Below are 22,051 nucleotides of genomic sequence, written 5' to 3' on the forward strand. Positions count from 1 at the left end.
TTGATAAAAAGGGTTGGTGAACTAGATGAAAGCACAAGAAAATGAGAAAGAAAGAAGAGCAAAGAGAGCAAACAAGAAAAGCAAAGCTTAATTTGCCGATTGTTTCACTGCGGTTTTGTACTAAGACACATACAAATAACATTTGGAGCCAGATATTAGGAAATTTTTAAGCCTCAAATTTTAACCTCAATTTTTATTTGATGGGGGCAGTTAGATACCTGAATAACCACTGCTCTAACCTAATCCATAACAACAATTTGCTAAACACTAGTCTTAACCTAAACCTAATCTTATCCTAATCTCAAAACCAAATGTTTTTTTTTTATTTGTCCCTGTAAGGAATGCACATCACCTAGTGGTGCTGGTGAGACGGAAGCCCACTGCTGAAGTGCTTCCCAGATTAGTGGTTTCCGTGACGATGACATCATCCACCTGAGGTTCTGTTGCAATGAGAGTGATGGGAAACGTCCATGTCTGGCCCGACGTGGACTCCACCGACAGGATCCCTAAGCAGCTGCACACAGAAAACATACACAGATTAGCACGCATGCTTCTGCTGGCTACTTCAACAATGGTCAGTGAGGTGGAGTACAAGTTAAGGCAGGCGTGTGACAATCAGTGTGTTTACATGCAGAGCTAATCGAGCTATGCTCAAAATTCGACTTTCTCACTACAGTCCTTGTCCCAGTTTACATGCAGCGCAAGAAAATCAAATAACTGTTCTCCTCCTCCACACTAGGTGGCGACACGTGTTAATACGGCTCGATTTCTGGTTGACCTATTACTTGACATAATAAACAAGAGTCGTTCATGCGGCAGAGTGGCATTTCAAACAACAACCAGATGGATAATACTTCATTTTTTGATCTCGCACATAATGTTTGCAGTACTTATGGTGCAGGTAAGATCCACGCTATCCCTCAGACGGTTCTTCTAGCAGCTCCGGTTCTCTTCTTCTTCTTCTTTTTTCTTGGACGTTTTGGTTCTGGGGTCACATGCCAGAAACTCCGATTCCAATCGCATTATCTGGGTGTCTCAATCGGACAATGAAGTTCTCCTGTTATAGTCCGATTAAGACAACAATTTCTTTTTTTATTTAACATGCACGTGAGGCAGCCACGCCCTTAATTATGCACAGCTTTAAGCCTCGACATACTTTAAACAGGTGAGTTATGCAAAAATAAACCGATATACAGTTGTCATGAATGGAACAATTATCTACAACCTCAATACCAACTAAAAACTTTTGCGTAGTTGTACCAAATTTTATGAAAATCCATCATAAACCACTACACACGTGGAAATCCCGACTGGGTGTGGAGTCAAGCTGAGGACCTTCAAAGTCATTACAATATATCTTCCAATGAGCTAAGATGGTTCCCTCTCAACCACAAGTACCAATCCCATACATTGATTAGGACACGTCCTTTTGGGATCACGAATGTTTGGATGTTTTGGCGCAACAATACCTTTATTCAGCTATAAAGAACTACCCAGTAGGCAGCAGAGGCCTTTAACTGGAATAAAGTGTACAGTTGTATACAGTTGGTTCGCCACAGCACACGGATGAATGCTTTTGATCTAGTGTCTGCATTCCACTCGTCCGTTTTCTTCAAATCATTCTTTCGCTCTAATTCATCTTCGGAAGTGTAACTCGAGCATTCCAATTTATCTCGACAAACACGACTCACTAAACCGCTCTTTAATATTCTCATTTTCAGCTTAGGATACTCGGTGTCCTCAGCTCACCACACGCGGCAGTGAAATAACGTGTAGATAATGGAAGAGCCTATCATCGGCGCTACCCCCCCTCCCCTGGCCCCCTCCCCTGGCCCCCTCCCGTCATTTCCTCGCGGAGAAGTCATTAGCCCTCGGAGGTATTGATTCTGTTGGGGCACGCCTCATTAATGGGCTCTACAGATGAAGACAGGAGTTGATGAATGAATGCACTCCTCACGCCGCGGGATGTCACACACAATGTACAATAGGAAGGACAGCAGATATATGGCACTTAATGATATTTTATTGTCTATTTTTTCACGTACAAAGTGGGATTCATTTTGTGACAGAGCTGACTAACGTATCAATTTAAAAAAGGTTCTGTTACGGACACCGAGGGTTGCCAGATACGAAACTTAGGTTGGGTAGAATCTGAAGTTGTGTGCGAGCCATGGTGTTCGGAATTCTAAAAAGCTCCATGACTAGAGAGAGGTAGGGTAGTGGTAAATATTTATAGATGCTTGGAAGATGGTGCCAGCTCTAATCTTGGAAGGACTTTAACGGGGATGCCGAATTGGGCTAATTTTCTCTTGGGTAAACATTGTGTGTCAGTTAAATTTAGCTAGGGCTAATAAGTAAGTATTTAGATGATGTGGTCATTCATCATTTCATTGATTTTCCTCCACTTATTCGAGGTTGGGTTGTGGTGGAAACTTTTCTGGGCAACACTTTCTGCAACCACTTTTCTTGCGGTACGCAAAAGTTTTGGTATGCCAGTGAAGCCTTGTAATACAGCGAATTCTCGGAGTATCTTTGGGTTTCCTTCTAGCCTGTCATGCCAAAGGCTACTAACATCTTCCAAAGTGAAGGAGCAGTCGATCTACTCTCCAAGGATGAGCCCAGCCACCCTATGAAGGAACCTCATCTCAGCTCCATCGTTTCAGTCACCACCCAAACTTTATCATTAGTGGTGATCTATGGCCTTGATTAGGTCAGACATTGCTTGTCTTGTCAAAAAAAAGCCTCTCTATACCATTCTCATGTTGGATAGAGGATGCATGCACGCATATCTTGCCACGGTTGACCAGCCGAGGCCCACTTCTTGCCCCCTTGCTCTCTTTTCACTTCTTTCTTGCCGTACTTGTGGCACTTTCAAATATTAAAGACCAACGACCGCAATACAAACGCCTCCCTGGAGAGACTGCCGGAAAATGAATGCCGTTATCCCCGCTTCCAAACACTATTTCATCCCCCTTCCGGTGTGCTTAAGAAGTTCAGAGAGAACATTACCCGCCCCCTAAAGTGACGACATTAGTCCGTTATTCCTCGGTGTCCTTCACGTAAATCTCTGTTACGGCTTCATTCAGACATTGCGAGACCTTGAACGCAACGCTTGCGTCGATATTTGAAACCTGAAAGGATTTTCAGGACAAGGTTTCTAAGTTAACTTAAATTCCCCCCATCCCTAGGTCTTCTACACAGAATAAGATGCGTAGAAATTAGCAATCGACACTTCGTTTGTGAAACACTCTTGGATATCGCGAAGCATACTCATTTCGCCGAGTCATGAATCATGTTGAGCAACTAGAAGAGAGAAAATAGAAGAAGGAAAGACAGCACAGTGTATTTGTTCTGTTCTATTAATTAGCAAGGCGTTTCAGACAGATGTAGCCCTGGGGGTGTGACTGGTGGTATTAGTTGTTTTAATTCGATAAGTTTAGAGAGGAGTTTGATAGCAACCAAACTGCTGTGTTGTTTTCTTTACTATTATTTGTCTTGTTTCTGTAAAAGCAATGAACACAGTGAGGGTGACTGCGATTGTTGTGTTTGTGCTTTCTTTTACCTCTGCAAAACAGGCGATGAGACATTAAGGTATGACTTATTCATACCCATTTGTCTGAGCAGATAAGGAAAGCCGCGGGGAATGAGTGTTTCATCACGGATAAAGTGTGTGTCTGTAAATGTGTATTGAAATGCATATTCTTAGAAACATGTCATTATATTTGTCAGGAATCGTGTGAGGCTTTATCAGATAAGCAACAGGAGAGTCTCTGGGCTATAAAAAAACAGTACCAAATGTTTTTTTGTGGTCGCAGCGTGTACACCGTTGCACTGTCTGTGGGGGGTGTGACCTTACATTGAAAGTACCTGTGATTTAACACTGCGGGGAACAAATAAGGTGGCCTTCCCCTTTACCTCTAAGAGAGCACAGCAACCTTTAGCTACAAACATTCAGAGAAACGAGAGGTGGAGGGATATGAGATAAATGAATGCAGTGTTTACTCGCAAGGTTCCATGCAAGTGTGTTATCTGCACACAAAGAGAGGGGAGCAAACAGATTGTGTTTGAATGCCTCGCTCCCTGTTGTGCGTCTGCGTTTCATCCCTGCCTGTGTGAATCCGTGCCAGCGCTGTTGTGTGTGTGTGTGTGTGTTTTTTTTTCTGCCTTATTATTAGCATCTTGTCTCTTCTTCACGGAGGAGGTGCGCGCGTTTGTTTTTGAGCGTGCGGCGCTTTTTGACTTCCCGCCTCTCTGAAAGACTCAAGCTACACGCGTGCAGGAGGTTCGAAACCAAACGGTGCTTTTCCCAGTGCGTTTGCGCGAGTTGTTAGTTTGCTTTAACCGCTCACGCAACCTGTGGATTTACATAACTCAAAAGCTAAATATGCTTCTGAGTGTGTATTTTATTGTCCTTGTTTACGGTTGTTTGAGGATGTGTGTGTGTGTGTGTGTGTAGCACAGTAACCTGCAGGCGCTGAGGGGGGTGTAGACCAGATTAAGGGCGAGCGCTACGGCTCCGTTCTCAGGATCCCTCTTTGCTGACACGACTGACGCAGAAAGGCAGTCCTCCACCTCTGAGCGCTCCTCTTTGCTGTCAGAACGCACCTGGCACTGGAAGTCTTCCATCTTTACCAGGGCAGCTGTTTGGAAGGGGAGGGAATGAAGAAAAAGCACAGAAATGAAATGCAGCACACGAGCAGAACTTGAAGCGTGCTTGTATTAGTTTTAAAAAAAAATGGACACCCAAATTTGTTGTTAAAGATCTGTTAGCTTGTTGTACTGCAATAACTGGTTAGCTAGTTTGCTGGTTTCCAAAGACAGAGTAGGCTACAGCAGTTAGGAGTGTGGGGGGCAAAACCTAGGAAGTGGTGAAGTTGCTCATTCTGTACATAAGTAAAGAAACTCCCAGCACGGGGTAAGATCAAAAAGGATGGATGTCAACTTCCTTCTTTTTTCTTTTTTTTTTTTGGCAGGAGCTACGTAGCTATTATATAATATAGCGGGTATGCACTGACATCACTTCCGCCCTGGGCCACGCCCCCCTGAGTGGCAAAAACATGGTGTAATGTATCAGTAAATACAGCGAGACCGGGAAAAAAGTGGATTATCAGATCAAATTAAGGACAATTGGATTCAACAGTGATCCATACTAACTACCACTAATAACAAATGGTCCGTTTACATTGACATGTTGTCATAGTCTGTGTGTCTTTTATTTTGTGAGTCATGCTTTGAAGTCTCCTGTTTTATTTTGCCAAGTTTCTGTCGTGTCTCCTTGTGGTTTGTCATGTGTTCTGTTTTCTGTTTTATTTTCTTACGTTCTGGGTTTCCTGTCTTGTGCCTCCTTGTCCCTTGATTGTTCATTGATTTCACCTGGTTTGGTTGTCCTCATGCGTCTCACCTGAGTCTTGTCGTCCCTCAGCCCTCGTGTATTTATAGCCCTGCCTTCCCTTCGTTCCTTGTCGCGTTGTTAATGTCTCTTCCACGTTGCCTCGTTACTAGATTCCATGCCATGTCGATGATTTTGTATTTTTGTATTTTCCTGCCTTGCGCAGCGCTTTTTGATAAATATTAAATACTTTTTTATGAACTCATCTGCATCTGGGTCCTCACCTCAACACCTCCTTCCTACTTGTCACATGTGGCCAGAAAGAATCTGTTCTCCCGATATTTATATGGACCTGATTGCAAGGCCAGGAAATACGATACTTAGATTTAAGTGTGACCTTTAGGTGCTTTATGCAGCAGCTTGGAACTGTTCCTCTGCAACTTTGGAACTAAATCTGAACACAAACTTGGGACTTCCTAGAGCCGCCAGTAGGCACATGTCACAGGCACGTGTGGGCAGTGGGTAACGATTATTTTTGCGACTGTACATCTTTCACTTTTACAAAGTGTGCATTTAGTGTTTGTAGAATATAGAATCCCCAACAAGTCTATGCTTGAAACATACAAATAAATGTATTTACACTATCAGTGTGCCTTTAAGAGAGGGAGCATGTTCAAATGCAGCACATCAAGTGGGAATACTACACTAAGTTGGGCTGCTTGCCACTGGTAACATAATGCAGATACTGCAGGACGAATAAGGCTTCTGTTTACTGATTTGTTTGAATAAGTGAAGCTCGTTGAAAATGACTTTACAGTACACAGCGGTGTAGGGAAAAAAAAAAGCACAACTGGGACCTGTGAGGTTAATGTGGTGAAGTGGCTGAACAAAAAGATGCAGAAGAAGGTAATTAGGCTGAACAATGCCCTTTCCTTCCACTGTCCCGCGATCAGGGAGTGCGCAGCGTTTTCGCTTGAGCTCTGCAACGAAATGTCACCGAGGTCGCGCCGTGGCGATGCGGCACGAGCGCCGACGGTCGGCATCGGCTCCGGCTGAACTGTATTGAACGCTGAAAGCGGTAAAACAAAAGTCTCAGACGGTGAGCCTGGTGTCCTGACCCGAGTCGCTTTCCTATTGTGATGCGTTCCTCTGATTAATTGCTGTGACACAAACATGCGGTACGGTCATCAATCAGTTACTTGCTGAGCCGTGTGGGACTGATCATGGTGTATTCCACCTCATAAATGAAGCACATACTAGATTACAATTAGGATAATATATGGTTAAGTTTTGCCACACGTGAATATTCTTATATATTTGCACCTGTGAGAGGAATTTTAAAGAAAGAAGCTCCGAGATGATTTGGACTCGATAAAATCATGAGAATTACATCTCACCTTCCTGTCCATTCTGGTCAGGATTCCCCGGTGCACATCCTGCGAGTAACACATCCGCCGTCTTTTCCAGCTGGCAGCCCACTTCGCAGCGGACCTCGCCAAGTGAGCACATCTCGACAGGAGCCTGCTTAGGAATCCCACAGAGGGGGTGAGTCCAACAGATGTTGGAGAGTTCCTCGTCTGACCTGGAAGGTTTTTTTTTTTTTTTTTTTTTTTCAGAAATGAAAAGCAGTGCCTTATTAAAAGTGCATATTTGATATCCGGAGCCATGTGCGGCATGTCAATAAACCCAGCTCTTTAAAATCACTTTGTGTCGGACGGGGGAGAGGCTTAGTAGATTCATAGAACACCTTAGACCGAGAGCAAACTTTAAATCTGACGCTGGAGACTTGGTGGTAGCCAAGAGGGTTGTCATTCTAATGTTATATTTTGGAGTACTGAAAACCAGCAACGAATAATCAAGGACATCTGGTCGATGGAAAGGCTGACATGCCAAGACAAGAAAAGCTAGGGCACAAACAAATAACAGATATTTATATGAGAGTGACTAAACGGGAGATTATTCCTTACCCATAAAGTTCCCCTGAAATCTCATAACACACTTACTTCAACAGTAAAGCATGGGACTAGTTTTTCCGGGGGGACCTCCGGTAGTTTGTTATGATATTGGAGGTCGATACTAATCCCGTGTGGAAATCCTGTGATAATAGCGGTGCTCCTTTTATTCCAAGTAGACCGACATACTGACACATCACCGCATATTCTTCAATGTGGACTTGCGAATAATCTTACAATCGCCCCCCCTTCCATCCTAACAGATCCAAGCCAAGCTTTAAATGTTAGAATGTATTTGAGAGAAAAACTTTTTTATTAGTCATGGCCCAAGTTTGAACAACTACTGGAGGAATAAGAAAACTCTTTAGGGATTAACATGTAGTAAAACTAGATGAGGACTTCGTTCTTGATGTTGTTTATCATCGATCAAGTGTCTACTGAAGGAAACGCAGTTAAAGCCAGGGCTGTATTTTCTGCCCAACCTTGAGCTCAATGCTGGTTTCCGTTTGCCAAGCCAAGAGCACTTGCACCCCAAACTCAAAATACTTTTTGTGGAGTTAGGGGTAGCTGAGTATTATGCTAAAACCACAAGTATCTCTGTCCTGGAGATGTGTCTATGATCTGCAGAGCTGAATTTCTGACTGGCGGCCCTAGCTTCAGAAACCTCTCCCGCTTAGAGTTATCCACCCCAACCAACTGTTACGCATCAGTTTCCATTTGGCTTACGATAGCTTCGCTGCAGTGCCTTCGTAGTCATGCTCTGCTCAAGGTTTCTTCTTGCTGAAAAGTTTTTTTTATGGACAACCTGGATGGTTACTGGTGGTGCACAAATAAGACTGAATAGAAAGTTGATGCGAGCGGATCATCGGAGGCCTTGAAGTTTGCTGAATGTACCACGGATGTTCTTAAGTAAATTCATGTTAATCCGTTTTCTGCAACTGCACCTGGAGATTTATATGTACAACAGATGGAGGTCTAGCAGAAACAACCGAAACTTTTTGTCTTGACTGAAAAAGTGAAAGAGACCCCCACCTCACGGCCTCCTCTGCGTTGAAGTTTTTGCCGAGGCTGCTCGTGGGCTTCATGGTGATGCAGAGGCAGGCCCGTTGTAGCTCCGCAGAGTGCGGCGCAAACACCACAGGCACGTCGACGGTTCCCCTTTCACCGACCTGTATGGCTGCGGCCAAGAGGGAGGACACGTAAACAGGCATTAACTTTTTAGCCCGCAGCCGAAGCAAAAATTTCATTGAAGTGGAAATGTAATGGACTGGTTACTGTGAGGACACCTGCGACACCACAGCGAGGCTGAAAATTAGCCTGCCTATCTGGGTGGAAATGATTTATTTAGTGGTATTTCAAAGCCCACACAAACCTTCGGTGCGGCTCAGCGGGATAGAGAACACCTCCTGGCCGGTGACTGGATCTCTGCTGGGGGCGCCACGCAGTTCCTCATCTGAGATAAGAAGAAACACAAACAGCGTTCGCGGATCACACGAGCCGGGAATCGAGGAGAAACGCGGTGATCGTTCGGGAAAGACGAGGCCGGCGCGTGACCTGTGAGTTTGACGCTTAGCTCGGCCGGGAGGTCTGTGGGGTTGGTGAAGGGGACGGCGATGGAGGCGCTGGAGCCAATCATGGCTGAGATGCTCAGAGGCTTCTCGCGCTCTGGTTGAAGTCCACGTCCACTCAACAACACGCACCATTCCTGCAACTAAGCAATGATGGAGAAAAGACTGTTAAAATCTTAAAGCAACCCCGAACTGATGGAGTGATTAAGTAGGGACCCCCTATCTTCTATATGTGTTCTATATTAAACTGCAATCTGCCTGACAGTCACTGTGTAACATGCAGCCTCATGATTGGCTCATAAGGCAATAGGGGCGTGTCCTACTGGAAGGAAGTTTAGCTTTGACAGGTCTCGGCTAGTGTGGCGCCCTGTGTGTTAAATGGTGTGCTGTTGAGACAGTTCCCGTATCGCTGAATACGGGAATGAGTGAAGTGCTGACTGAAACATAACATCTTCTGCCTCCATTTATCCCTTTACTAAAATATTTTCATGTTAATGTGTATTTAAAGCATTTAAATTTTGGGGGAAAAAAAATTTAAAATATACATATATGTATAAAAATTGTCTAATCAACCAAAGATTTTGCTACCCCCCCTGCAGTACCTCTGCCAAGCCCCTAGGGGCTTACAGATCCCCTGTTGATGAGGTATGTCTTAAAGTAATGTGGAAGAAACTGCAGAGAAGAGGACACTGTGTACTCTCTATTAACTAGAGCTATGAATCCATCTCTGTACCTACAGTCTGTGTACATGTGCATATGTGCAGCCGTGCGTGTGAAGGCAGGGGCTGGTGATTTATGTAGCCCATTTTCCCTGCGTGTTTTTTGTTTCTTTTTTTTTTTTTTTTATCACCTGAGGGCATGCGAAAGTGATCTTTGCCTCGTGGTTCCTCTCTCCGATGGCTGATGGGCAAAACCGGACGGCGAGCTGGGCGGAGGAACGGGGCTCCACGATGAGCTGAGACACGAGGGAGACACAAGGGGCAAACGGTCCCTTAGCTTAGCGTGTATGCAAACGACAACCGACTATTCGTTTTCAAAAAACGATGGAGATGATGAGCGCGTGCGCTTACGGTGCTTTCTGATTCCATCTCCAGCAGCGTGTAATTTCTGGGGTTAGTGTTGGACACAGTCAGCTCCAGAGGCTCAGCTGTTGGGTTGACTACGGGGATGTTCAGCCTGGTCCATCTGACACACACAAACACCATTCTTCAACAAGAACTTAGGAATAAATGCGATGAATAATAGACTTGTTTTACCAAATACAGCCAAAGCAGAGAGACCTGGAGTGAAGAACCGAATTCCTCATAAGACCCACCTGACCCAGATGTTGTATTTAGAATTCACAGAGCCAATTAGCCGACTAATACGCAGCTAGAATCATCGTTCATTAGTCTTCTCTGTTTAAAACATTTCTCCTGTCTCTGCCATATTTACACGGGAGGAACAAAACGATTTCTGCGATCGTCTGAAAAATACACCTGCCGCTCCCTTCTTTACCGTGAACCCGCCTGGTACTTTAATCACTTTCTCTGCCTCTCTCCGCCTGCTCCGAACGGCAGGATTCGCCGGCGTGACGATAGAAGCCATTAGTCCCCCTTTTAAATATGCGCGTCATTGCAATTTTCTGGCAATTTTACACACGCTGAGCTAATGTCTAAATAAATGGCGCTTATGGAAAACATTTCTGTAACACTTCCCGAGTGAACGTCGTCGGATTAATGTGCTGTAAAGGTTGCAGCAGCAGCAGCAGCAGCAGCAGCGGCGGAAGGTTAAAGTAGCCCTTACACTGAAGGATGTTTCACCTTCGCCGTATAGAGTGATGGACGTCCGGAGTTTGACGTCTGAAGGTTGTTGTTTTTTAAATTTAAATCTGAGGCTCATAACTTATTTGGATTTGTGAAGAATGCGGCGCGCATGCAATGACAATGGGGAGGATGGAGTTTCGTTGATGTGACTGTATCTCTACAGTGATTAAACTCACCAAAAGGGGGCGCGCTGACGTTTACAGATAGATGGATCCTGATGCGGTTCGTGTTTCCAATCAGTTCATCCTTGAGTGCAAGTGGACGTTTGTGCCAAATGTGTGTAAAGTCTGAACGTCTGGGGCCACAGCTATCGCCAGTAGGGATAAATTCACACGCCCCAGAGGTCTGGGAATGTTCTAGGGATGGAATCGCATTCTTTCCTTACCCTACAGGGAGACAGTGTGTGTGTGTGTGTGCACCTACTTTCCCAGCTGGCAGGAGGCCTGCGGTAACGTGACGAGCGGAGGGGGGAGAGCGTAGAGCTCCAGCTGATACCAGAACTCCCCCACCAGCTCCGACTGGAACACCACGCTGGAAACAAAACGTTTGCGAGTGCTGAGTCACACAACAGATTCACATCAGCGCCACAGAGACGCTTTGGCTTTAAGTGGCTCGCTGCCGTATGAGAAGATAAGGAGGTCAGCTCCACTGCAGTGAGTCTTCTCACCTGCCTGTGCTCTTTCCTACTCCGCTGGGAGAGAACGAAGCTTTGTAGGTGACGGTCCCCCGCGGGGGGAGCGAAACCGAGCGGCCCCCGCTCATGTCGCCTCCTTCCACGTCCACATCCAGCATCAGCGGCTCTCCCCCCGGGTTGTTGACGGGGATCTCTATGGCCACCGAGCTCTGGGGGCGGAATGTTTTCAGAGGTGACGCCTGACTCAGGCTGGCGATATAGTTTGGATCAACGTGTGGAGAGAGCGACAATAATCGCACTTAACGCTTTGTTTCTATATTTCTAAGTGAATCTGTTCGAGAAGACAATTAGTCTGTGGTTATCTCACACTGCTGCTACTGGTATTCATGTTCATAGGAGCGAAATGGAAATGAATACAAATACAAAAAAGGAAAGTAAAAATAACAACTTGAATCCAGTGTGATGTGATGGAACCAGCTAGAAAAATCAGCAGGATGTTATATATTAAATGTTAAGCTGTAAATTTTGCAATTTACAGTTTGAATATCTACATTGTTTTGTATAAATAGTAACTGAATTAAATGGTTCAATTCCTAATCAAATAATTTGTCAGATTTTTTAGTCTCCTTTTCCTGCTTTTCTTACATACTAGTAGGAGGGGCTCCAAGGAAACAAGGTTGGGAACCATTGACGTAGGCCATGAAGGGGTCTAGTGAGGTTAAAAAAGTCCCACGGTTGTTAATAACTTCAATCGTTTTGTTATGCTGATATGTTGTATTTCCTTGTATATTCCCATCGTCAGTTAAACTAATAATTCAAGTTTACCTGCAGAACTTGCCCACCCAGCAAAAAGTAGTTGAAAAGACGTTGAAAAGACGTTGAAAAGACGTTGAAAAGACGTCACTCATGTGCATCTAAACGACGTCTAAATTTGGTTGAAAAGCCGTCATTTTTATGTCGTTAAAAAGACGTCTTCAAAAAGACACAACCCAATTATCGACGACTATTTCTGGGCTAAATCAAGACTATGACGGACCGACCAAATTTAGTCCAAAAACCAACGTTGAAATGTCGTCTGGTGTTTGGTGGGTGCTCTTACGTGAGCTTAAAGAAAGTGCAACACAGCTCGCCTTACGGAAGCTCTGGACTTGGGGGAACTATAAATCTGGCTGTTGTGCTTATTAAATAAACCAAACTCGGTGGCTTACCTGGGTAACACACTGTATGTGTATGACCTCGACGGGGGCCGCTGGCTCACAGACGATCTCGAGCGAGAAGCGAACTTCGTAGCGTCCGAGCGCATCTCCTGAGTGGGCGAGTGTGTGTGTTTACACAGATAGGAAACGACAGCTGAGCGCTAAATGTTTCAAGACAACGAGGTTACCTTTGTCCTTCTTGTCGCCACCTTGCATGTGGCGCGTTTCTACGAACGACACAGAGCCTGGAAGGGGAGTTGCGGGTAAAGTGTTACTGTTAATTGCAATATGAGGGCGTACACGTGCAGCGGGGGGGAAATGTCACCTGTCTGTTTTCCTCGTTTCCACGGCGACACAGCCAGGGCGAAGGGAGCGCTGCGGCCGGGTTCAATCTTCAGGGAAGGCGCGCCGCTCACGACGGATAGGTCTGTCACCACCTAGGAGCACAAAGGAGACATTCAGAATGGGTGAAAATGCAAATAAATGTGTGCGACAATTTAATATTCTTCTTGTTTTTGGGAGCGAGCAGCTCTTTTGCTAATAACCTTAAGAGTGAGTTTGTCATGGCTGTAGTTGGGGACATTCAGCTGTGTGTGTGTGGTCTTCCCAACGGGACAGTGCAGCACCACACGGTCTTCAGGCAGGGGGTGCTCTCCAACTCCTCGGAGGGTAAACAAGCGCTCCGCGCCGCCGCGGTCATTACGCAAGGACAGCTTGCCCTGTGGGGACGCGGATAAAAACCAGACCGTCAAACAAACGCGCACACGAAGAGCAATGGCAAGCAGGCCCTGAGCTGTATGCAAACAAAGCCCCACGATATAAATGTTGTAAACTTAAGTTATAAATAAATAATAGTAATAATAATTATAATGATTAAATGTACACAATAGAAAGTAATATAGTAGTAATATTAAGAAGTGGACAAAACAGGCCCAACCACTGAAGAGTAAACACCTACTAAATACAATACATAAATGATGATGAAACACAAAGATTTGTGAGTGTTAATTGCATAGACTGTATATAAATATGGACAATGCGTGCCCACTTCCTTGCGTTGGCCAAACTGATGCTATTTTACAACTTTTGTTTGAATTAATATTGCGATCTGCTGTACCTCCAATTACAAAGAAATGTTGGATTATATGCTTGTAGTTTCAAAATAAAAGCCCACACTACTTACTGTAAGTAAGGCAAGAACGTCCCAAATAAAACTTCCCAACTGTCAAAAGCATTGGCAGCACTGTCACATTCTAGTTTGTATTACAGTTTATTTGCACTGCTCTGTGCTTTCTAAGTTATTGCAAATGCACAATTACCTGTATATATCCTCTTTGTTCTTTTTTTTTTTTTTTAAATCTTTTCGTATTCATTATACCAATACCCTAATGTAACTACTCCAAGAGAAATGTATAAACATTCCTTGAATGAGCGCCAAGTAAATCTGATCTAATATTGGTGGCTTTGTTACAGATGCAGTTAGTGATCAGTACTTTGCTCAGTACCGATCAGTACCCTACAATGTATTGAAATGTCTGTGTGCTTTTATTCAGTTTGACTGTCCACTTTGCAAAAGACAGCAAGGTTATTTAAAAGTTATATATTGATGCATATTATATTTCATTTGTGTGTGGTGTGTGTATATATATGAAAATGTTATTAACAAGTACTGAAATTTAATGAGAGGTTGAGAAAATCACAATTCAAATTCTCCTAATTATTATTGTTGCTATCTTTATATTGTAATAGTTCAATATTATGTGAATATGCATAGTTTTAGTGAAATAACAGCCTCAAGAAACAGGAAAAACCTAATTACTTACTTGACAGTAAAATGATACCTCTTTCTAATGCACTGTGCCCCTGACAAAAGAAACATACAGAAACAAAAAGAAGCCTGACATACTTTTTCCCCTCAGCACGGTGTGTGTGGTTAATGAGCAGCCTTAGAGAGTTGTGTGCAGAGTCAGACGCACAACAACACCACACAGTCAGTCATCTTGCTAGAATACACCGTGCACAAACGAGTACCGCTGCAAAACCTACTCACTGGGCCATCAGTGACGTCTTATCAGCAATTCGTTAGCTAACAATTTGGGCTTATGACCCATACTGCAGCCGGCCACCAGGGGGAGCTCCACTTGCTTTGGTTGAAAAATAGAAAAATATCTCTGAATGAATTACGCCAAAGAAAGGAGGACTTTAATTGTTACTGTAAGGGATCAGTTATGTTATCAGGAGACTGACTTTATGGCCCGTTTAGAAAGGCGAGGGGAGATTGTGGTGGCCACAGAGGAAGCTCAAATTCCCAGATATCATCAAAACGCCCACACAGGCCGGACAGCATGCTGCTGCTGCTGCTGTTTGAGGCATTGTGATAAGTGGCTGCACTTGAGCCAGAAAGTTCCCTGGGAGGTTGGGAATGAAGGAGGCTGATCACAAGAAAGGCCAAATATGGTAGATGAGCCTCGGCGGCTTGGGATTATTAAAGTGGGCTTTCTCGGAAAACTGCTGCTGATGTGTGAGATGATCCTCGACGCGCACTAAATCAAGACTGCGCCGCTGTAAATGTTTCATGGAGTGTAAGACAGTATATATATTGAATAAGGAATCAAATGGCAAGTAACAAAAACAAAGGTATTACCATGAAAGTGCATTGTGTGGCAGGGCAAAAGGTGAGGGGGTAGTAGGCTTTTGTCCCTGCTGGTACGTTCAAAACGTCCGGGCCGGAGAATCCTACACCTGATACTTCAGCTTGGAATTTCCAGTCCTGCTGTGTGTCATTGTGCTGTGACAGACAAGCAGACTCAGTTATTTGTACTTTAAGATCTTAAGTCCCTCCCTGAGCTCTCGCCCCCTCACCAGCGGTATATGATGCGTGACTGAACGCCGAGCAGGCGAACTTAAGTCCAAGTGGAAGGACACGACCTGTTGTTGCAAATGACGGATAGCAGTCATGAACAGTGAGGCTTCCAGCTGTTACCGGTGACAGAATTTTAACCTTGTCGGTCCGCTCGTACTTACCTTTCGAGTCACCAGCGCCTCTAGCAGGTACACCCTGGTATCGCACCATGACTTCAAGACAACCTGACACCTGAGCTCGCCCTCTGTGTCAGCCTGGAACCGGAGCGGGACGTCCACGTAGCCACATTCTGTTGAACGGAGATGAGAGGAGGCAGTGGTTCAGCAGTTATCTAGACATCAAACGCAGACGGTGCAGTTGCTGCAACTTCGCGAATTAAAGAAGCACTAGTTGTCGCAATTGACTACTAAGTTACTAAGTTGGTTCCTAACCCTAACCCTAACCCTAACCCTCTGTGTCCTTTCTCGAACATTTCCTTAAGAGTCGCCATCTTGACCTTGCCTGACACCTGCTAACTCTCGGCTAATTATTCAAAGCAACCACGCCTTTAACTATGCATCGTTTTAAGTCTTGTGTCAATTTAAATGGATGAGTTATAGCACAAAGGGGAATTAGCAAAATTAACCAAATAACGAAACAAACGTAAAAAAAAAAAAAAAAAAAGTTTTTGTACGAGGCTGCACATGTTTATTTCTTCTTTGGCATTTTAACAACCCCACACCCGGAGTCGGCCTCAAGTGGCCTTTCAGGGAACTGCAGTGTTTTGGAACTTCTATGTTTGCTTAATTTTTCAGAACCGGAGCAGCACCGATAGCGATGTCGCTCAAGGATATGTGTATCAGAGGTTGATCCACTAATAACTATTTTATGTGAAAAATTAGTAATCCATCAAAGCAGTTTATTGCACAATGTAGATATGAGCCCAAAAAAATTCAAAAAAAAAAATAAAAAATTGTGTCCAGTAAGCAATTTTACAAAAGAAGTGCCATTTTGTAGAGTGCTGTCCAGGTTTTATAATTAATTTTCAGTAGGGGCGAAGGTTGGACATTTAAGGCCTTAATGTTTATTGACTTACTAAGTTGATGGCTCATGAACGTTCTTTAAAATCAATTTGCAGATTGTCTCATTGGCCATTCTCCATGTCTTTTGCATTTTTTTTATTACATCTACTCCTGCATCATTCACAACGGCTCCTAAAAAACTTGTGTTTCCTGTTTCAGCTTAATATGACACATGCTGGGAATGCGGGTATTTCCATATTTCATATGTGTGTACCTGCAGGATTCTCCCATGAGATATTGGTGTTTTCTTGTATAGGTATTGTGACAGTACTGGGTAGAGTGAAGTACTGCGGCAAAGAAGCTTCCACGGTGTATTCTACTGCTTTCCTCTGGGACATGCCTCGCAACAGCTGGGGGGAAAAAAAAACAAACAGCATGTAAAAATACGGACATGCAACGATGCTCCTCTCCGGAGTGCGCGTACCAGTCGTCCGGAGAGCTTCCGCGCGGCCGCGGCCGCCCTCACGGTGCTGCTACGCAAAGTGTGCGTCAGCTCGCGCCTCCTGCGTTCGTCGGCGCTCATGAAGTGCTGACCCCAGATGGCCAGAGCCTGCTCCCACATCATATTGATTCGGGGCACGCGCAGCACCTCCTCACACACCTGCCCCACCTCGCACTGTAGGCTTATTACCGATACGCACACAGCTGTGTCTGCAGGTGGAGAAAAACACCGGAATCAGTATATTTGATTTGCTATTCAATACAAGTATATTGTATTTTATAGAAATAGAAGGGGAAATATCACTATGTTATATGGCACCAATAACGGTTTAGATTCCCTCAAGGTGCTTTACACAATCCACAGTCTACAAGCTGAAAGCATTTGTGTGACAGGGTGTTTGTGTTTCCTACCAGAATTCCTGGGCTTGGAGACTACGTTAGAGCTGGGCCTTGCAGTCACAGGAGAAGGAAGTGGCAATTCACTGGTGGCCTTCACTATGTACACCATGTCTCCCACCTAGAGGGACGCATGCATTCAGACTGACTGGGTGCTTTTCATCATCACATCAACCTGGGATCTGTGATCAGTGATTTATATTTTATAAATAAGTATTTCAAGCTGGAAATGGATGTTGAGTTTGTGTTCCGAAACTTGGTCATATTCATTTTCAAGGATGACATCTGTCTGTGGCCCTGTTAAATGGACTGAATTAAACACAAACGTCTCTATTATCTGGCTCAGCCCATTGAAAGTTGTTTCCAGAGTGACAGTGCAACACAATACAATTCAAAAGTAGCACAACCTCCGAAGAAACACAGCTGTTGGACACCATAACCTTCACGAAGCTAGGATTTAATGCAGGACTGTTATATCAGATAGCATTCATTTAAGCTAGTGTACCTAATGAAGTGGCCATTGAGGTGCCTCTGTTCTCGCATTCTTTTCCTGGAGAGTTATGTTACAGAGACTTGCCTCTGGTGCCATGACATCCATCATCAATCACCTACCGGAACGTAGCTTCTTTGTTGAAAGTGTTAATTAGTTGAGAGTTTGAGAGTAACACAACGAAGATGGAAAATACTACCTTTCCTGCCAAATATCTTCCAGTGTACACAATGAAGACGAAATATTTTGTATTCAGATTAGAATTCCACCGATATAATGGCCGGCCGAGATGTAGGGCCGATATTTGTGTTTCATTTTTACTGGTATCGAATGATACGTGGGTGTATGTGTATATATTATATGACATATATATATATATGTGTATGTTTTTGGTTAAATCCGTATCGGCTCCAAATATCGGCTTGGTATCGGCCCTAAAAAAATCTGTATCGATCAATCTCTAATTCAGACGTGCAAAAATAACAGGATTTTAGTGCTAGCTCTAAGTTTTTTTTAATTTTTGTACTCTACTACTGTACTACTGTGATGGAACTTGAGCACTATCTAGTGTTACCACATTAGACTGTGGTAACACTTGTTCCACACACACACTTCGATATGTGTATTTCTTTGTGTCAATGGGATGTGTTCTGTAAAAAGGATGAGTAAGTTGTAGCTACTTATGTTTTTGTGCTAATCCTCAATATACTTTATAGTCTGACCTTTGGGCAAACCAGCAGCACAGAGCAGTACTTGGTGCCTGTGGAGAAGGGCAGGTAGCTGATGCTCAGAGTGTCTTCTTGGCCCGACTTCAGACAAACGCTTCTCACTGAACTCAGGAACTCGCTGTCTTCACCGCCTGCTTACAGACCAGAATAAAAGGAAATGCTTTCACACACGTGCGACTAAGTAATTGAGGCTGTGAACAGAGCGTGTTTGCGTGATTGTTGTGCTTACCTTCCATCTCCTCCCCGCTTGCCTCCTCAGCCGTCTTCTCTGCACTGAGAAGAGGAAGAGGACAGAAAGTCATTTAAGCCTCCGGGATTTTAGATCATTCAGGTGAACTGAAGATGACCTTAATTCATATCATCATCGACACTGATTAGGAAGAGGAGGAGCGGGGGTGTCTGCCTTTGAAGTCGTCACATACAGAGAGAGATGGAAACTAAGCAGCTACTCTTCTTGACAACTGAGTGTTCTCCTGAGGAGCAATCTTATAGTTTACCTCAACGTCTGGAGCAGAGACTGGCAGGAAGAACTCCCTGTTTTTTTTTTTGTCAAGTTAGATACTTGACAGACTTTGTGTTCTTTTAGCTTCCTTTGAAACACTGTTTGAGACAGTTCCCGTTCATCTCGAGCAGAAGCAAAGCTGGAACAAACCAGTTTTGATTCCACTGTGGCAGCGCTTTCCATTTAAAACAATTGGGATCAACATAACTATTCCCTAAAATAATAGTGTGCGATTTTGAGAAATATTTTGACTGGAGTTAAGTAAGGTTGGTAGCATCTGTGCATTTAATATGAATCTGCAGCCAGTAGCTGGTTAGTTGAGTTTAGCATAGACACTGGAAATAGAGAAATGGCACAACTGTGCACCTCTTGAGATCATGAATAACACAGATTTTATCTCAATTATTTAGTCCAACTTCCATCCGAACATCCCCTATCTAGCGCCGTGTATCCTTAGAAGACTGAGTGGGGCTGGAGTCGAAAGTTGTGATATTACACAGGGGCATGGGCAAAGATCTTCTTGGCAGTGACTTCCTGTAGTCGTCATGGAGTTGCCAGACAACCAATGGACACAACTGGCTCCAGAAATAGTCCTAAAAAGAACCCCAATGTTCCTGCTCCCTCTTATTGGTAGTCTTTAGAATAAGTTAAGCAAATCTGACAACAAACGTCTAGTGAGTAGCCTCAGTGAGTAGCTAGGTCCTCAGTGATGCCCATGTTGTTGTGATATGAGTGTTGTGAACGGCGCGTTACTTGGCTTTGAAGGAGGCCTGTTGAACGAGGCTGCACTTTTTAGTGTCGGGCTCCAGCGGGTTAAACGTAGACTCCACCAGCACCACCCTGAAGGAGACACACGCAGCGGCGTTCCCGTCATTTCAGAGACATCGATCTTCACTCGCATTCATTTCCTGGAGACTTATGTTACGGAGACTTTCCTTTGGCGTCATGACATCCATCATCAATCACCTACCTGAACGTAGCTTCTTCGTTGAAAGTGTTAATTAGTGGCACCCGGATCACTTTCATTTGGTAGCACGGAGACTTGCACTTGACGGTGTTCTAAGTACAGATGGTGTAAAAAAAAAGAAAAAGAAAAGAAAGGCTGTTATCTTCAGTAGCTTCATGGGACTACAGCTGTGGACGTCTACTCTCTAGACGCCATGCTCCAAAAGATGTGCTGATGAAGATGGTTAGAAAGTCATGAAGGCAACGTGTGGTCCAGAGGACGTCCGACCCTTTGGTGAATTCTACTCACCGTCGGTGTGATGTGAGTGACGTGGGTCTTCAGACCGAAGGTGAGAGTGGTGCGGCAAAGGCCAAAGGTTGAAGTGGAAACAAGAAGAAGAACGGCCTCCATGGGCTGAAGAAAGGAGCAGCCGAACTGGACGGTCAGTTCAGCGCTTGACCTGAAAAACGGCAAGACCTCCTATTATTTAACCTCCGCTTTACGGGGAGCAGGATGTCATTGTGCTTTAGAAACGCTTATTAACTTCCTTGTACAACCTTTCACTTTTGCGTTGAATCAGCAGAATTTTAGTACAATATTTCTGTATAATGCCCTGAAAACAGACTTTCTGGAAGGCGAGCTAGGGATCAAAATGGGACATGGGCTATTTTTATAGAGAGGATTCGCTTGAGAGCAAAACTGGTACATTTTAATGAGCTACAGTACAGTCTCAAGACTGCATTTGCTCAGGTTTTCCTTTCTTCTTTCTTTGTAGGGCACAGGTCTGCCCAAAACAAGCTGGAGTGGATGAGGGGATGCAATGGGAGGGGGCTTATTAACTTGCTAAGTATTTGGCTGCCAATGTTTTCACAGGTAATTACATAAGACCCTAATCTGAAATATTATCTGTGCCTTTAGAAGCATGCCTGCAAGCACATTGTTATATATATGCAGAGAGACAGAGAGAGTCTAATTGGTCATCTAGGGTTTTCTTCACACCTGGCATTAGAAGGTATCTTGGGTGGGTTATTAGTGTAGGTGTAAAGGCAACCTTTGAGATCCACACTCTGAGGAGGTCTCAGTCACATATGGCTACTTTCTTAGACCACACAGAAGCCTAATCAACAGACACCCGTTGCCTGGGCCCTTTTAATAACTTCGGACACAGGGCCTGTTTAGCCCTCGCATTGAGATCCGACCTGGGCTCATTACCCATGAACGAAATCACGTACGGTGCTTCTTCCTTTTTTCCAACACTCAAGACGCGTTGCATTCAGACTATGAAAGGAACGTGGATACATGCGACCTGGACCACCAGAGATCAGATCAGATCAGAGATCAGAACTCTCAAATCTGATCTCAGTGCACATGGGTGTTCACACCTGTCTTTCACGCGCTAGGAACGCCCAGATTGGATCTTAATGCTAGGTCTGAACCGGCCCTAAGTGTATGCAAACTTCTGACTTCAACTGTACCTTATAGTCATATTTTAGTGTAGTGTTCCCCTAGTTGGGAGTCACTACTTGTGTAGTATTGTTTCAAAACATACTTTGGAGGAATGGTGACCACATTGCCGTCAGGAAGCGAGAAGAGATGGGCGTCCTCTCCTAGAAGGTAGGCCTGGTATTTGACAGGCTTGGAGGACGAGCTTTTCAGACGCACCTGCAGTTCACACAAAAGACTCACAGATGATACAGCGAGAAAAGCTGCCTCGCTTAGCGCTGACAAACTGACACCTACTTTATTTGGGCTTGTAATGTGTCTTAACCTCACACCGCGGACTATTATCCAAATGTATATTTGTCCTTGTTTGTAATCCTGTTAGTGCATGTGTGGGTGTGTCTATAATCCTATTAACGTACGTGTGTGTGTGTCTGTAATCCTGTTAATGTGGAGCCTGTGTGCGATCCCGACTGCAGTGTGCGAGTGTTTGTGTGCGTGTCATTATCTGCCCAGGTTATTATCCGAGCCATTTTCAGTCTCGCCAGAGCTCATTAATTTGATTTACAACGCGTGCTGTTAGATTTTTACTTAGGAGTCTTCCAAGACAAAAGTCACGCTGCGTGTGTGTGTAGTTGGGGAGCTGTTTTTGTGAGGACCAGTTTGAGTTTCGGTCCGGTCCTCACTTTCTGACAGCCAT

At 44.3% G+C, this 22,051-nt stretch overlaps 1 protein-coding gene across 7 annotated transcripts in view; it reads right to left on the reverse strand.

Moving 5' to 3' along the window:
- Positions 1-22,051, reverse strand: part of LOC125001154 (cilia and flagella-associated protein 47-like) — a 42,261-nt gene that overhangs the window by 1,515 nt on the left and 18,695 nt on the right. For 5 of the 7 annotated variants that reach the window (XM_047577042.1, XM_047577041.1, XM_047577038.1 and 2 more), the window contains exons 40-65: positions 21,461-21,573; positions 20,221-20,371; positions 19,936-20,024; positions 19,719-19,805; positions 18,693-18,736; positions 18,458-18,597; positions 17,261-17,366; positions 16,833-17,059; positions 16,623-16,758; positions 15,509-15,636; positions 15,347-15,412; positions 15,129-15,272; positions 13,030-13,203; positions 12,810-12,921; positions 12,673-12,729; positions 12,497-12,594; positions 11,322-11,497; positions 11,078-11,185; positions 9,920-10,034; positions 9,700-9,804; positions 8,836-8,992; positions 8,654-8,734; positions 8,314-8,458; positions 6,727-6,911; positions 4,466-4,640; positions 353-514 (exon numbers count right to left, since the gene is read on the reverse strand). In XM_047577042.1, the coding sequence (XP_047432998.1) occupies positions 353-514; positions 4,466-4,640; positions 6,727-6,911; positions 8,314-8,458; positions 8,654-8,734; positions 8,836-8,992; positions 9,700-9,804; positions 9,920-10,034; positions 11,078-11,185; positions 11,322-11,497; positions 12,497-12,594; positions 12,673-12,729; positions 12,810-12,921; positions 13,030-13,203; positions 15,129-15,272; positions 15,347-15,412; positions 15,509-15,636; positions 16,623-16,758; positions 16,833-17,059; positions 17,261-17,366; positions 18,458-18,597; positions 18,693-18,736; positions 19,719-19,805; positions 19,936-20,024; positions 20,221-20,371; positions 21,461-21,573 (3,281 nt within the window). The remainder of the gene's footprint in view (positions 1-352; positions 515-4,465; positions 4,641-6,726; positions 6,912-8,313; positions 8,459-8,653; positions 8,735-8,835; positions 8,993-9,699; positions 9,805-9,919; positions 10,035-11,077; positions 11,186-11,321; positions 11,498-12,496; positions 12,595-12,672; positions 12,730-12,809; positions 12,922-13,029; positions 13,204-15,128; positions 15,273-15,346; positions 15,413-15,508; positions 15,637-16,622; positions 16,759-16,832; positions 17,060-17,260; positions 17,367-18,457; positions 18,598-18,692; positions 18,737-19,718; positions 19,806-19,935; positions 20,025-20,220; positions 20,372-21,460; positions 21,574-22,051) is intronic. The other 2 variants (XM_047577039.1, XM_047577043.1) reach the window with 2 other exon arrangements.

This window comes from Mugil cephalus, chromosome 23 (assembly GCF_022458985.1).
Source record: "Mugil cephalus isolate CIBA_MC_2020 chromosome 23, CIBA_Mcephalus_1.1, whole genome shotgun sequence".
In the NCBI taxonomy this organism is placed as follows: Eukaryota; Metazoa; Chordata; class Actinopteri; order Mugiliformes; family Mugilidae; genus Mugil; species Mugil cephalus.